Genomic DNA, 17364 nt, shown 5'->3' on the forward strand with positions numbered 1-17364 from the left:
TCATGAAGCTGTGAAGGTGAAGCCTGGATTACCTTGGAGACCCCAAAATTTTGGAGATGCCATAATGATGGGTTACTTGCTGAGGAAAGCTTCTAACAGGAAGTGGAACCAGCTCAAGAGAAAGAAGTGTGTTGTAGTCGACAAAGCTGAAAGGAGTTGAAGATCTGAAGAACGATTTGACATCAGGCATGGAGATACAGAGTTTGGAGTTTGCCCAGCTGGTTTCAGTCTTGTTTTGGTCCAGTATTTCTCTACTAGGCTTCCTTTCCTCCATTATGGAGCAGTAATACATATCCTATGCCATTATATGGTGGAAGCATATGATCTTTCTTGATTTTGGTTTTATAGGGGATTAGAATTAAGAGATTTCATGAATCTCAGAAGAGACATTGAAATTTGGATTTTTTAAACATTGTTGAGGCTATGATAAATTTTGAGAATTTTAAATTTGGACTAGATGCATTTTGCATTATGTTATGACTCTAATCCTAAGGTGGCCAGGGAGTGGGAAAGTGCTGGTTTGAATAGGTATGTCCCCCATAGACTCAAGTGTTTAAAACTTGGCCCAAGGGAGTAGCACATTAGGAGGTGTGGTCTTGTTGGAATAGGCGTGGCCTTGGAGGAAGTGTGTCACTGTGGAGGTGGACTTTGAGGTCTTATATTCTCAAGATATGCCCAGTGTGGTACACAGTCTCTTTCTGCTGCCCGTTTATCAAAATGTAGAACTCTCAGCTCCTTCTCCAGAACAAGGTCTGCCCTCATGCTGCCATGTATCTTGTCATGATGATAATTATGGACTAAACCTCTGAAAGTATAAGCCAGTCTTAGTTAAATGTTTTACTTTTATAAGAATTGCTGGGTCATGGTGTCTTTAGTATCATCTTCTTTTGTGCTGAGCTTGATAGTAAGCCCTTAACTATTATGTCACAGAACTATATGCATATATGTGATGAAGGCTATCTCTTAGAAAGTACAAATTTGGAGAACATCCAGAAAACATTTTCACTGCTAAGATAACAGTGTTGAATTTAAGTTTATTTAAGTAAATAGAGTTAGAATTATTCCTAAACATGAATAAAAATAAGCAGAGATAAGACAATGTAAATAAAATAGGGCAAAAATACATTTGATTCCTTAAGGCTTACATTTTTACTTTAGTAGATTTTAAGATACCTAAACCCATTCTTCAAATGAAGCCTGCATACTTTTAGTATATGCATTTGAAATGAGAAGATTCTGGCTTCAAGAGCTCCTTGTTGGGCCTTATCCTATCTTCCCAGTTCATTGTCTGCTCATGGGATACCTCCACAGAATAACTTGGACTCCACAAAAATTACTTAGGAACCTTGTAAGTGCACCAGTGGTTGTTGATCAACATGCCAATTTTATTCACAACATAGCAGTGTACCACCTTATGGTCAATATAGTGGATGTCATGGTATAAAATTAATAGATAAAGAAAAGTTTAGTCATTTCATTTTCCCAGAAGCATGGAAGATAGTTTTAAGAATGGTACTAATAAACCTTAAAATGAATGAACCTATGGGAAAAAGGCAAATGCAAATTCCTAGAAGGAAAAATAATAGGAGAAAGCAATTTAGGATACCTTCAAAGTGTCCACAAAAAATTGAATTTATTTAGTATAATGGCACATGGTAGTAATTGTCATTATTTGTGAGTCATGGATTCTAAGCTAGCCTAGGCAATTTAGTGAGGGTTTATTCAATGTAAAATTTAAAAATGAGGGCGTGTTGAGGATAGCCCAGTGAGATAACGCTTTACTGTTGGCATGTATGTAGTCCTAGTCAACAGGCCATCATATGCTTATGTGCCAGTGCACATGTATGCGCATGAGCACATGCATGCGTGTACACACACACACACACACACACACACACACACACACACACACACACTTTGAATTTTTAAAAAATATATTAGGCCTGCAATTTAAAGCAAAACACAAAGCAATGATGACTTAGCTCAATACTTTTTACTCATTGACTACATTTACTACTTTCTCTATGAATTTTTGTGATACATATTTACTATGGCTTTGTACAAATTTTACACTTAGAGCTAGCTTTGTCTATTTGTGAATTAAATGAGAACTCAACTCAGAATTTTGACTGAAAAAAAAGAACAACCATGCAGAGTCCCAGAGGCAAACTTAAAGTGGAAATTTCAATTGATCTGACCAACCTTGTGGTTAGTCTAAACTAGTCATAAAAATAGGTGACATTCCCAAATACTGATGACAATGACAGTGTTTTTTAAAGTACTTAAATCATGCCAGGTACATGTTGTCATTTTCCTGTTGACTAAACTTCAATGGAGCAGGTATTGTTTTAACTTCATTATACAGATGAAGACTGCAAAACCCAGCACCTCACAGTAACTTCATACCATAGCTGAAGCTTCAGCACTGTCCTTTCTGGTTCATGGTTGAAATCCTCCTATTTCAATTTATCTTCTGATTAGGAACTGTATATTGAAAAAAGCAGTATTACCTTGTTATACATATGAAGTAGACCAATAAGCATGAAGTAGACAGCATATTTTACTGTAAGTGGAATTCTCACTTATCAACACACAACAGTCAGTTGTTTGGTGAGAAATCACAGTAAGAAGTAAATGTGGGCTAATAATATATGTTTATGAAAATTAATACAATAATATAATGTTTAATAGAAGAACAAACAAATTTCTACATACTTGACAGTGATAATAGAATGAGATAATGAGATAGGAGTGAGCTTTTTCACAGGCTTTCTCAGTATCACTGCTTAGTATTGTTATGTGCCAGCCTTAAACATCATAACCAGCAGCAGTGGGCACCATACAGCATACAAACGGCTTCAGAGACTCAAGTGGAATATCCACAAAATATGATCTTAACCTTGAGTTTCAAAACTACTCTCATCAAAATGAATAAGAAGTAACCTATACCCAATCTAGCTAGCCAAGCCAGTGGATAAAACCAAAGCTGCTCATAGTTGTCTGAATACATTTTTTTAAAGGGAGGAGTTAGAAATATCACTTGAATGATAGCATAGACATAGCCAGAGGATTGGATCCATGATGATCTCGTCAAACTCTGGCTGCAAAAGTTGTGGGATCCTTGCCCAGAGGCACAGTTCCACAAATGTTCCACAACTGTTCCATGCACATTTAGCAGATGGAGTAAGAAATATGGCCAAAAAATTAAAAACTGATCTTTGCGTGAGTCCTGGGGGGTCTGACATTGCTATTACAGCCATTGGATGTTTGCCTGAATAAGCCATTCATGGACTGAATAAGAACCATATGGCCTGAATGGTTGTGTTCAGGGACAGTAGCATTAACTAAAGGAGGAAATTTGATGAGCCCAGACAGTGTGCTGGTACTGTGTGTCCATGGGTCAATCTTCTACAAATCAATCAATATAAATTTCAGCCTAAGAACTTTACTTGGGTGTAGCATCAGCAATAACCCTTGGGTAGGAATCAGGATGCTATATTTGATGAAATAGTAAATAAGGAACTTCAGTAGTAGTGTTGGCATTGTTACCGAACAGGATATTGAGGGTAATCAAAACCCAATCCTTATAATCCCTGTTTGTAACCACAAAGAACGTTTCAAATACTTGGTTTATTGCCAGAAGATTCATTTAATGATTCTATAAAATTCAATTAGAGATATAGGCCAGCATTTGGGTTTACATATAAGTGACATTGATCTCTAATATCTTTGCATGGGAAAATAGGATGGATTAGGAAAGGATTAGTATATGCTTTTTAAAGCACTGTATATATTGCAGGGCATTTGCAACCTTATTCTTAGTTCACCTAGGGTAGAATGTAATATGTTTTGACTAGACACCAAGTAAACAGAGTGAAGAAAGAATAGTTCTTCCAAATGCTGTAGAAATGTAAATAGTATGGATGATAAGCTCTGATAAGGAATTTGAGCTGAAATGTAGCCTGATCAGCCATGTACCTACTCAGTGGGAAAACTGGAGTTTTAATAGTGTGATACTCCAGCCCTATGCTCTTTTCACTTGGAACTGCTCTGTATTAAACAACTGTATTGTTTCCTTTAAAATGTTAGGATTTCTTTAGAGATCTCTCATTCCATATGCTGATTTGATCCAGTTCTGATTATAACAAGATATTCTATTATTATACCCTAAAATGGTTCTAGGTAAAAAGAAAAATAAATGCCAAGCATTGTGGCTCATACCTATAATTCTAGCACCTATGAGGCTCAGGCAGGAAGTTTGCCATGAATTCTGGGCCAGGCGGAGCTATGAAGTTAATTCTAGTTCTGCCTGGCTACAGAGTAAGACTGTCTCAATAAGGCTCACAAAAGCAAAAACTCATTTATAAATACTATAATCCAATAGCAATAAATAGTAATCCAATAGCAAGTTATTTAGTTTACTAAGACTGTTTCTAAAGAAATGTTTAAAAGAATCACTGCTTTCTAGGTAATGTTTTAAGCATGTTTATTTAATTTTAAAGAAATGTGAATAATAACAAACAATATGAAATTTATTTTGGAAATATGAAGTTTCATTTATCTCACCTTTAAGAATTTTGTTAACTACACTTAAATTAGCAGGAAGAATACCAAATATTCAACTTGCCTAGATAATTGAGTCTATAGTAATAAGACTATTAATTAGAACCATCCAAGGTGACTAGTTTGGATATACCCTTTGATAGTAAACGTTAAAAGCAGGATTACATCTGTATATCTAACTTCATATTTTAAAATGAAGTAACAGTCCATTCTCCCGAAAGTAGAGCATTTGTTTGACAACTCCATGATAGAAAAAGAATAGAAACACACAATACAGCATTCAAAAGTTTCACCTTCATATGCTTATTGGATCTATAGACTTCAAGTTGCCTTGTTTGGTGTAATTTAATTGTTCTATCCATGATTTACATATGTTAAAATATTTAAATGTATTGATTAATGTAAATATAACTTGATCCATGTGAACCCTCTGGCGAATGTCTTAAAGCCTTATTCATTTAAATAACTTTCTTTTTTAAAATAATACTAAATCAAGATATTTACTAACAATAGAGCAAAGTAGCAAGAATTGCAAAAAGTTAAGTACAAAGGAGGGAGAAATGTAACAGAATGCAGAAGAACACACCTGCTGAAAATCAAAATCAAACAGGTTGCTTGGTAGATTCTAATTTCTTTTTTTTTTTAACATTAACCATAGTTTATTCCAGGTGGGGGAGGGGGAGAGCAAGAGTGGGAGAGATGAGAGAGAGAGAGAGAGAGAGAGAGAGAGAGAGAGAGAGAGAGGGAGAGAGATACAGTGTAAGTGTAAGAGAAGAGAGGGAGAGGAAGGAAAGAGAGAAGAGAAGTAATTGTAATTTCTTTTAACATATGTCTAATATGAACTAATTTGTAAATTTTTCTTATTCTAATCGATATTGGAGTCAAGAAATAAAATTGGTTCGAATTCTGGGGGCTGGAGAGATGGCTCAGCGGTTAAGAGTACTGACTGCTCTTCCAGAGGATCTGGGTTCAATTGCCAGCACCCACATGGCAATTCACAACTGTCCATAACTCCTGTTCCAGGGGATTCAATACCCTTGTAAAGACCTTCATTCATGCAGGCAAAACACCTGTGTACATAAAATAAAATAAATAATTAAAAAATTGTTCCTCTTTTTTAGTTAAGGAAACGGAGAGAATCAAGTGACTTGCTTTGCAGCCTAAAATATTGCTAGAATAATAGCTGATAATAGTAATATCAGGTTTCCTCCAGATGTTGAGATTGGTAACTTGTAAGCTAGCTAAATTAACTAGCTGTCAAATTGGAAACTAATCTTGTTAGAAATAAAGTACCTGATATTTATACTATTACTATGATTATGTTACCCACTAATCCTTGTCATTTAACTTTTTTTCAGATTTTTTTTATTTGAATTAGAAATAAGATTGTTTTACATGACAATACCAGGTACCTTCTCCCTCCCGTCCTTCCCTACCACACGCCCCCAACTAAAACCCTACCTATCACATATCCTTTCTTCTATTCTTCCCCTGACTCAAACTTTCTGCTCCCTTATGACCTCTGCATCCTTCCTCTTCTTCCCTTCTCATTCTCGTAACTCCCTCCCCCCTCTTCCCATGCTCTCAATTTGCTCAGGGGATCATGACCCTTTCCCCTTCTCCAGGGGACCATGTATGTCTCTCTTAGGGTCCTCTTTGTTTACTAGCTTCTCTGGCAGTGTGGATTGTAGGCTGGTAATCCTTTACTCTATGTCTAAAGTCTACATATGAGTGAGTACATATCGTGTTTGTCTTTTTGTGGTTGGGTTACCTCGCTCAGGATGGTTTCTTCTAGTTCCATCCATTTTCCTGCAAATTTCAAGATTCCATTGTTTTTTTCCCCACTGAGTAGTACTCCATTGTGTAAATGTACTACATTTTCTCTATCCATTCTTCAGTTGAGGGGCATCTAGGATGTTTCCAGTTTCTGGCTATTACAAATAATTCTGCTATGAACATTGTTGAACAGATGTCCTTGTTGTATGAATGTGCTTCTTTTGGGTATATGCCTAAGAGTGGAATTGCTGGATCTTGTGGTAGACTGATTCTCATTTTCTTGAGGAGACACCATATTGATTTCCAAAGTGGCTGTACAAGTTGGCACTCCCACCAGCATTGGAGAAGTGTTCCCCTTTCTCCACATCCTCTCCAGCATGAACTGTCATTGGTGTTTTTGATTTTGGCCATTCTGACAGGAGTAAGATGGTATCTCAGAGTTGTTTTGATTTGCATTTCCCTGATGGCTAAGGATGTTGAACACTTTCTTATGTGTCTTTCAGCCATTTTAGATTCCTCTATTGAGAATTGTCTATTTAGTTCTGTACCCCACTTTTTAATTGGTTGTTTGGTGTTTTGGAGACTAGCTTCTTGAGTTCTTTGTATATTTTGGAGATCAGCCCTCTGTCAGATGTGGGGTTGGTGAATATCTTTTCCCAGTCTGTGGGCTGGCATTTTGTCTTGCTGACTGTGTCCTTTGCCTTACATAAGCTTCTCAGTTTCAGAAGGTCCCATTTATCAATTGTTGATCTCAGTCACTGTGCTACTGGTGTAATATTCAGGAAGCCATTTCCTGTACCAATTAATTCATGTGTATTTCCCACTTTGTCTTCTAATAGGGTTAGTGTGGCTGGGTTTATGTTAAGGTCTTTGATCCATTTTGACTTAAGTTTTGTGCATGGTGATAGGCTTGGGTCTATCTGTAGTCTTCTTCATGTCCAGTTTTGCCAGCATCATTTGTTGAAGATGTTCTCTTTGTTCCAGCATATAAATTTGGATTGTTTGTCAAAAATCAAGTGTTCATAGTTGTGTGGGTTAATATCAGTGTTTTCAACTCTATTGTCATTAACTTTTTGTTATCATTGTTTTTATTACCCCATTGAATAATTATAGAAAAATAATTTATACCGTAAATGTCTTCTTGAAAACTATTTATGGAATACCATAATTGTGTAGGTATTAATTATGATGAGATAGGCAGGTGTGGAGGATCAGCTGATTAATGTAAGCCTTGGCCACACAGCAAATTCAAGGCTGTTCTGTTCTACATGAAAGTCTATCTAAACACCTAAGCCTCCAAAGTCTCCCAAAATTGATGAAAAATTGAGCAGTGTTTTATCAATTATACATTTATCTTTTACTTTAAGAGATCTATTTATGTACAGTTTGCGGTGGGAACCAAGAGAGGATAAAGAAATACATGTCTTGAAAGAAGATAACTATTTGTGGTGAGAAAGAGGACTTAGGAGATCTGAGGTCAAATAAGAAAAGAGTATAAATATAAATATACATAGATATGTACACATATATAACATATCTTCATATTTAACACATATATGAAAATGTTACAATGCAAACTCAATTTTGGTGTGCTAATCAAAAAGTATTTTAAAATTTGTGTATGTATACACTGGGGAGTGAACCTAGATATTCGAATGCTATCTATCTATTCTACTGCTGAATTCCACTCTAGCCCCAAATAAGGTTCAAAAGGAAAACAAAAGAATGTATGTGACTCTTTCATGCCCTGTATTTTGTGAGCATGTACAATAATACTGGTTAATACTTTGGAATTTATATACTTCAGTATGATTATGTCTCTCACTATTTTTTAGTCCCAAGAAAAAATTAAAATGTAAAACATTCCTTTTCATATAATATGTATTCTCAAGGAAGTCTGAAATAACAAGAGAACAAATATGAATTTGTCAACCTTAGTCTTTTCTAACTCCTTTCTGACATGCAGCAATAAAATATGATGCAAAATTCTGCAATTTAACTATAATAATTCATCTAATAGTTTTTTGCATGCATACTAGTTACCAAATATTACTGGAGGCATTTCTCATTTCAACAGGGTACCAGTGGTCATGGAAATGCTCTTCCCCTCTTCTGTCTAATATGTTGTTACTGTTGCTACAGCATCCTTAAAATGGGGATATCTGAGGAACAGAATTTTAAAAATTAACAATAGCCACATGATATTTTAAAGGCTTGCATTCTAGGGGGGGTGATCAAAGAAGAAATTGATAAGAAAATTAAAGTAGTCTAAATGGTAAGAGCATTGAAATGGAAAGTATAAGTAAGTACTGTTCCATAATGAAAGGGAGAAACCTGGGGCAAGAAAGGGTGGTAAGAATAAGAGTTGTCTTGGAGAAAGCTGCCTGATGAGATGGTACTTGATCTGAGACTAAATGGTCAGAAGACATCTATGTAGAGAACTGTAAGCTGGATGTCATAGCACAACCTGGAATCCCAGTGTTTAGAAGACTAAAGCTCTGGGATCATTAGTTTCAAGGTCAGCCTGGGCTATGTGGCAAACTCTATCTTGATTGACTAATTAAAAAGGACTAGGGATGTGGCTCAATGGAGACAACCTAGCATCTATGCTGCCCTTTGTTTGATTTGTGGGATCAATTGCTAGGAGAATGCTATCTGAAGGATGAACAAATGTGCAAGTGAGGGAACAAGTTTAGAATGGGAGTTAGGGAGAGGGAAGGAGGGAGGGAGAGAGAGAGAGGGGAAGAACTAACAACATGGCTGCTGCTTTCATTGCAAAAGAGAGGAGGTTAAAGAAGGCTCTGAGGGCGCCATCAGCAAGTCTGGGGTAAAGGGAGATGGGAAACCACTGAGGCTTTTAAAGCAAATTATTAACAGCATGAAATCAAAATAGTGTGGCGCTGTGTATTTAAAAGCCACACCCAAATTCTTTCTGGGAAATAAATTCTAGTAGAGAAAGATGGAGGCAGAATCACTAAGTGAGGAGTTACACTGTCTGCTGGCTGTTGTCTAGGTGAAACTAAGTGAATTCCTAGAGTATCTCAGAGGTAAAAACCAATAGCATTGGTGAGAGAATTAGGACAATAAAATGATTAATTTCAAAGTGTCCCACATCTTATTGTAAGGTTGAATTTCTTAATAGTGTGATCCTATTGACACCTACTTAATAACTGTTGCCTATTGTATTCCATATCACTTTCATAGATTAGTTTGATTTATTAATGTTTGATAACTTAGAAAAATGCACCAACAAACACCTATAAATGCTTGGTTTAAAAGAACACTTTTATTTTGCCAAATATTGCAAATAAGAGTTATCATGCTAGAGTTCTGAACTGATTATGAGATGTCTGCTTTCTGATAAATTATTCCTGGCTTTCTCTTTAGGTGCAGTATGTATGGTTTATTGCACAGAGGAAAACTGAGCAGAATTCCAGTATGCATGTTCATAAGGGGTCTTACACATGGCTAGTCAATGTATATATGGTTTCTTGTGCCCAGTCCCTAGTGTCTTGGCATTACTTTTATTATGTCTGCTCTGCTCCTGGATGAAAGACCACAATGCATTCTTTTACTATTGTAGCTTCAACCAGTTTTTTCTTTTTTTAAACAACTTGCAATTACCATCATAAAGACTCCTTACTGGAGAACTTTCCATAGTGCATTATCATTCCACAAGTCTAATAATAGTGGAATATAAAGATTTTTTTAAAGAAATTACTACAATATCTAAAAATGATTTTGAGGCCTATAGCTAACTCTGTAATGAGAAACACTAAAAGTCTGGACGAAGAGAAACAAAGAAAAACTGCCAAAGTCAGGGCTTTTAGAGCTGGTACATGTTGGAGACTATAAATCTGGCCAACTAAAGATACTTTGCAAATCATATGCACCTTTACATTACCTAAACACAGTTAAAAACCTGTTCTCTATTTTTGAGAAAGCTAATGCTTAAAACTGGTCATTACTTGACTTTTATGAAAACTTTATGGACTTCTGTCTCATATCTGCCTAAAAGCTAATTCTGTGTTTTCTGTGCCATCTTACAGTGGTGTTATCAGGGAGACTGTGTTCCTTTTGGCACTTGGCCCCAGAGCATAGATGGAGGCTGGGGTTCCTGGTCACTATGGGGCGAGTGCAGCAGGACCTGCGGGGGAGGCGTCTCTTCATCCCTAAGACACTGTGACAGTCCAGCGTAAGTAGCTAAAGTAAGCTGGAGCCAACAAAAAGACACAGTTGGAAATGATTCAAAGCTGTGGTTTCACATGTTATCTGTAAAAATGTTTCTCTAGCAAGCCAAGTGCTTGTCTTCAGAAGAAGCAAGAGGTCCAGGAAAGTGAAGGAGCTTTGTTAGACAGACTTTCTTTTTCTTCCTCACCCCTTATTGTGTAAGTAAAAATTAAAAGAAGAAAATGAAAAAGAAAAATCCCAAACCTTTAAAATAGGAAAGCACTGTCTGTCTAGATAAGCTAGTAATAGTCAGATTTCCTCCTCTGAAGACTGCTGAATTATGGATGAATCCAGGCATGGTTTTGCTACATTACTATTATTCCCCCAAAAAGAAGTACTTTTCACATGTCATATAAAATTATTACTGCCACATTACTATTAAAAGGACCAATGAGAGTGCTTCAAGGATTGAAATGCCTCAATTCACATCACAAACGACAGTGAAGACAATATTGCTATGTGTTAAAATGGTTTCCATTCACATGCTCCTGTCGTCTCCCAGGACTGTTTAATGCAGGCCAGCCTGTTCCTCTCCTACCACTCTCCAGCCAGAGTCCCCATGGGGCAAGGCCAGCCCACAGTACTCTTTTCCAGCTCTATTTCCTCTCCATCCTACCAATGTGCCAGTGGACTGTTGCTCTAGTTTACTTACTGCCTAAGACTCACCTTGGCTGCTGCTTCTCGGCTGCTTCCTACCCATATTTCTAGACCTGAGGCTGAGTACCTGTTTTGCTGACCAGTCTTTGGTGAAGAATGATGTTATAATATCTCTACTCACCCCACCCTCCAACCTGGATAAAGGATGGCTTAGTGTAATTTTGTTATTCGTTCTCATTTTAACTAAGAACTCTTAGCTTTCTTCAAATGCCTTGTTTCTATTCCTTTTATATAAAATATTTATTATAATAGTTCTGAATTCCATCTTCCCACTTTGCCCTTCTACCAAACAGAGATTACTGTTATAATTCATAAACTTGTCATGATTGCCACCATCCCCACAACCTTGTTTTGGCTTCACAATCCCTTTCTCCCAAGTTGGTTCAAGCTGATCAATCCACTGGTCTTCAAAACATATTCCAAATTTACTGATAGGGTGTACTTGATTCTTTTTTAAGCAACTGCATGTATAGTTAGCCTAAATTTACCATAGGCTGCTATAAACTAGTATCCCAAAATATGAAGCCTTATGATAAATTAACAGACTCAGATAGGTAAGGAAATGGCCTGGACCTCTTCAAAGAGGAAGATGTTTTTCACTCAATAATAGCATGCCTGCATGATGGCATATGTTTTCCCTTAATTCTAAATACTTTAAAGATTAATTTATGAGAGCAAATATTTGACTTTGTATTTTTAATTAACTTGGAAATAATATAATGCAAAGCCATGGTTTTTGCCACCTTTTTTAATTTCATGTTTTTAACTTTATGTTGAAATTAAATGGAAATGCATTTTGTATTATTTACTCTGCATTGGATCCATTCCCAGGAAGTCATTAAGTGTTATCTCTTGTTTTCTCACCTGGAAGAAAAGATTATAGTTTGTGTTGAATATAATTTAAATGGCTCTTCATTATAGATAAGTTTTTTAAGTCATTGTATTGAGTAGTACTATACTATGATAATTAAAAATACAAATTTAATTATATTTTCCTGAGTAAATCATAGCTCTTAAGTGTTATAAATTATTTATATGCTGCCATTTTATGTTGAATAACCATAGTCATTGTTAAAAATTATCATTATTTTAATAATTGATAAAATGCCACAATTAATATATTCTTAAAGTAACTTTTGATGTTTTCTTAGTGTGATGGATACATTATAATCACATGTTAAGCAAATGTTGTTTTCCAGACCTTCAGGTGGTGGAAAATATTGCCTTGGGGAAAGGAAACGATATCGCTCTTGCAACACAGATGTAAGTAAACCCAAAATTTGCTATGAATAATTATCTTACTCTTCTCCCAGGCAGGGAAAGCTTTTGACTTTATGCTCTTCAATCAGAAATCCATGTGTGTAAGGGTTGCATGAATTTCCTAAAAAGCTAGTCTCAGCACTGTCAGTTCCATCAGTAGGCCACGAAAGAAGCTCCAGAAAAGGGGCGGGGGAGGTGTCTTCTCCCCAGTGGAAATACCCACATATGCCCTGAATAACATGGCCTCAACTCCCAACCTCACTGCCACTATGTGTCTTGAGTCCACAAGGGTTAGTCTTACTACATTCTCCTTGTTTTCTGTTCCTCGAGGAGAGAAGGCTCAGACTCACACATCATCCCTCATCTCTTGGCATCCAGTCCCTTAAGATTCAACATTACAGTCCCAAATCATGTCCCTGCCACTGGCAACTATGAAAATATTTCTGTGCCCTCAGGAATTCATGGTCCATTATCAGCAGAACTTTACTGTCTGACTTCTCTTAATTTCCCTTGTTTTTACTGTGTTAGTTGCATCTCTGTTGCTGTGATGAAATACTCAGACAAACAATCCTGGGGGAGAAAGTGCTTGTTTTAGTTTACAACTCCAGAACTGGCATAGCCTGTCTTGATGAGGAAAGCATGGTAGTAGAGCATGAGGCCTGTTCATTGTGTTTGTACTGGCAAGATAGCAACAGAAAGAGAACTGGAAGTCGGGCTATGTTTCAAAACTTCCAAGCCCACACCAAGGGCATACTTCTGGAGCAACACTCTACCTCTTACAGATTCCATAATCTTCCCAGAAAGTATCACCAGCTAGAGACCAAGTGTCCAAACACAAAACTCTGGGAGACATTTCATTTAAAAACATTTCCCTTCTTGGCTTAATGGAAACCATCTACTCTTTCCTCTGTAGTTTGCAAACTGAGAGCTTCTTGTTTTTCCCATTGGTCATTGTGGAGTGGCTCTGGTATTAGACTGACCATCTTTCATTGGTTATTCCATCCAGATCATTCTCTCTCCTTCTTGTGTACAAAATACAGTATTTTATTTTGTAACATTGGAATATTAACAAGCTAAGCTTCATTCACATTTTCCAGTCTATTCTTGCCTTAATTCCTTATAAATTCATAAATGTGTAGATGATTGTCCCTACATGTCCTCTTCTGGATTTTTCCATAAGCATACAAACATTTTTCTATCTAAAAACAAACAAAAAGTCCTTGCCAGTTATTTCAACCACTTCTTTGCTGCCCTGGGAAAGAAATCCCCCCAAAGACTTATCTGTATATACTGAATTGAGTTCACATCTTCAATTTTTTCCCCTGAACTTGCTCTTTTATGTTTTTACTTCTATAAGCATTAACATGCTTTTACCTAGTCACAGATGCCTTCAACATTTACTAAACCCAATGGTTCGTTGTAGTCTTTATCTTCCTATTCATTCAAAAATTTTGGTTACCCTATTTTATTATCCATTCTCATTCTCCTTTGCTGGTTCTTTTGCTTTTCTTTGATTTCCTAATGTCAAATTACCCAGGTCTTTGCCCTTGATTGTTTTTTCATTCTACCAATACTCATTTTATTTCTGATCTCATCCAGCTTCAGTGATTTTGATACTATTATATATCATTTGATTTCAAAATGTATATGTTTTAACCCAGTTGTTATCTATGGACACCAGCCCCATAACTTACTACTTGGCTAGACCTTTAATAAACGTATAGTATTTAGTGTATACTAATGTTCTCTGTCAGTGTTTTTCATCTCAGATGTCAGTTCTATCAGTGTGAGTAAAAATTCTAGAGTTTTTATTTGTTTGTTTGTTTTTCCCCAGTCTTTTCTGTCTCACTGTCTGTATACATCTAATCCCTCAGGAAATTCTGTTGTATTTTGCCTTACAAATACATCTCAGGCTGGGCGATGGTGGTGTATGGATTTAATCCCAGAACTCAGGAGGCAGAGGCATGCAGATCTTTGTTAGTTCAAGGTCAGCTTGGTCTACTGAGCAGAGTTCCAAGACAGCCTCCGAAGTTATAGAAAAATCCTGTCTCAAAAAAGCAAAAACAAAACAAAAAGCAAAAACAAGAAAACCCTCAGATTTGACAACTTTTCTTTACTTCCGCCACTTCTACTCTGGTTTGAGTTACCACTATCTATAGTTATCAATTTCATAGGCTTTTATTTTTATTTTTTGAGGTGCTTGTTAATAAGCTCAGGATCTTGATGATGGGGGATGTCCTTCTGTATATATGTTTCTCTTATTGGTTGATGAATAAAACACTGTTTGGCTAATAGCCAGGCATGAAGGATAGCCGGGGCTATGAGAGGAAGGAGTGAGGAGGTAGAGAGAGGTCAGAAAGAGATGCCATGTAGCCGCCAAAAGAGTAACAGGTCTAGGCATTCTCCAGTAAGCCAAGACCATGTGAAAATACATAGATTAATAGTTATGGGTTAATAATTAAGACAGAACTAGCCAATAAGAAGTCCTAGCCATCAGCCAACAGTTTATAAATTAATATAAATCTTTGTGTGTTTATTTGGGGCAAAGAAACTGTGGGGCCTGGCAGGACAGAAAGCTCCATCTTCACCTTACCATGTTTAGGCAAGGGCTCTACTACTGAACTTCACTGTCAGCTCTTTAGTAGTTTCATGTGTTGCTTTGCCACAACCAAACATGCTCTTCAGTTCCCAGTACGATAGGAAGAGTAAGTCAGATTATTTTTACTCTTTAATACCCTACACCTATTTTTTCCTAAATATGAAATTATTATAAAAGCTAGCAAGATCTATACATTGTGACTTCCATTGCTTCTTCGAACTGATCTGTTAGTGGCTTCTTCATCATTTACTCTGCTCCAACTCCATGGATCTCCTTCCGTAAACATGCCACTAATGCTCTCTCCTTAGGACTTTTGTTTTGACTGCTCCCTTTGCCTTGTGCACTTACAGCTGTCTATCCCTTCATCTTTACTCAACTGTTTCCTTCTCAGTTAGACCTATCCTGAATACTGTACTTAAAATTGTAAGCTTCCCTGCTCCTTTATTTTTCTCTCCTTTTAATATACCTGTTTATCATATTTTATTCTGCTTAACAGATCTCAGAGTAATTAAATATATCTTCAATTATAAGTCTGTAGCATGAATAATAAAAACCTAGAACAGACATTGGGGTTCAAGCTGAAGATCAGAAAAGCAAAGCAGCCAAGTCACTAGAGAGTTCTTACTTCTACCAAGGCTCATACCAAAGTTGGGTGGGGGGGCGGCGATCCTGTCCTCAGACTGACTGCGGACTGCAATGCTCTCCACCAAACCTCAGACTGTCCTATATTCCTCTCTAGTGCTGGGATTAAAGGCATGTACCATCACCACCCAGCTTCTATGGCTAACTAGTGTGGCTGATGGGATTAAAGGTATGTGCTACCACTTCCTAGCCTCTGTGGCTGACTAGTGTGGCTAGCTTTGCACTCTGATCTTCAGGTAAGCTTTATTTGTTATATCATAACAAAATATCACAACATAAGACTTTTCAAGTTACTAACACTATTCAGTTCCTTAAATTGACTACCTAATATATATTTTGATGAAATCACTTAAATGCAAAAAGTCACAACAGAGAATAATAACAATACATTAACAAAAGTCATATGTTATAAAAGTATGTAGAATTGGCACATAGCTAATTAGGAATTTAAGGGTTCATCTCCATAGAAAGTTAGAGAGAGCTGAAAGGCAAAGAGACTTGGCTAGAGAATAGTGGTAATAAAAGCATTCTAGGTAAAAGCAGACTGAAGTGCAAGGCCAGTGTGCTAATAGTTTGTATTTAGAAGCCACTGAAAGAGCTATAGATTTTGGCTTTAGATGTGAAAAGGTTGGAGAAAGACAAGAGTACAGCATAACAGTGAATAACTCAAGAGGAATTTAATGACTAAAGTGCTGAGACATAGTTTCTACAAGGAATGAAAGTGGAGTCTAAAGAGGGATATTTGGGAGAAAATTGGAAACTGACTTTTAAAAAGCCATAAATGTAAAACCAAAACCAAAATCAAAACAAAATAAGACTAGTATAATAGGAAAAGTAGAGTGAGTTGGGTAGAAGTTGAGATCAGAAAGAAATATATTTGAATTTATGATGTAACAAGTGAGGACATTCACAGTGTTGACAAGTCTAGAAGGTGGTGATAGGAGTATTCCCAAACGAGTGGAGACAAAGCAATGGAAGTAACTCCACAGCTAGTAAGACTGATGGCTCTTCCATATGAATGTTGAAGACACTCAGGATGACACCAGAACTTGGTGTTTAGGGTGAGACGCTCTCAATTCTCATATGCCTCAATCTCTCCTCCAGGAGAGAAAATGATCCTCATTTATTAAGTCCCAAACTGATTTAGATTAATGACAACAATGTCAGAAGATTAGAGATTTTTTTTACAAGGATAGAAGTGAAGATCTATCATTGTGTCATGCAATAGGTAGGAGTATAAAACTCAGACCCATTTTCCAGTTCAGAACTGCTTCCAATATCATATAATTGAAGGCATGAACATATAATAGTATAAGCATTATACAATATGAGTAATCTATGTTAGGAAACAGAACATGAAAAAAATGTCAGACGTCATTGCCTATACTCGTGACTGTATTAGAAGCTCAAAATTATAGAATATAGTATTGGTATGCTGGCATTTCTGTTACATTTTTCCTTTTATTTCAAGTTTAATTGAATTATAAGGAGATAGTGTTAACATAGCTGAATCATGATGCACATATAACTAACCATGTTTCTTTATTAATACTGGCCCTACCAATGCAGAACTTGATTCAGTTATACTAAAATTTCATTTTTCATTTATTACAATTAATAGACTTGTCTGGATATAA

At 36.5% G+C, this 17364-nt stretch overlaps 1 protein-coding gene across 8 annotated transcripts in view; it reads left to right on the top strand.

The window, feature by feature from the left end:
- Adamts6 (ADAM metallopeptidase with thrombospondin type 1 motif 6) overlaps positions 1-17364 on the top strand; it is a 229077-nt gene that overhangs the window by 112671 nt on the left and 99042 nt on the right. For all 8 annotated transcript variants that reach the window (XR_003482511.2, XM_027401535.2, XM_027401534.2 and 5 more), the window contains 2 exons: positions 10389-10534; positions 12426-12489. Coding sequence is in view for 7 of the 8 variants with exons in the window: in XM_027401535.2 (XP_027257336.1) it covers positions 10389-10534; positions 12426-12489 (210 nt within the window). In the remaining variant the exon portion in view is untranslated. The remainder of the gene's footprint in view (positions 1-10388; positions 10535-12425; positions 12490-17364) is intronic.

The sequence above is a fragment of the Cricetulus griseus genome, chromosome 2, assembly GCF_003668045.3.
Source record: "Cricetulus griseus strain 17A/GY chromosome 2, alternate assembly CriGri-PICRH-1.0, whole genome shotgun sequence".
NCBI classification, from domain to species: Eukaryota; Metazoa; Chordata; class Mammalia; order Rodentia; family Cricetidae; genus Cricetulus; species Cricetulus griseus.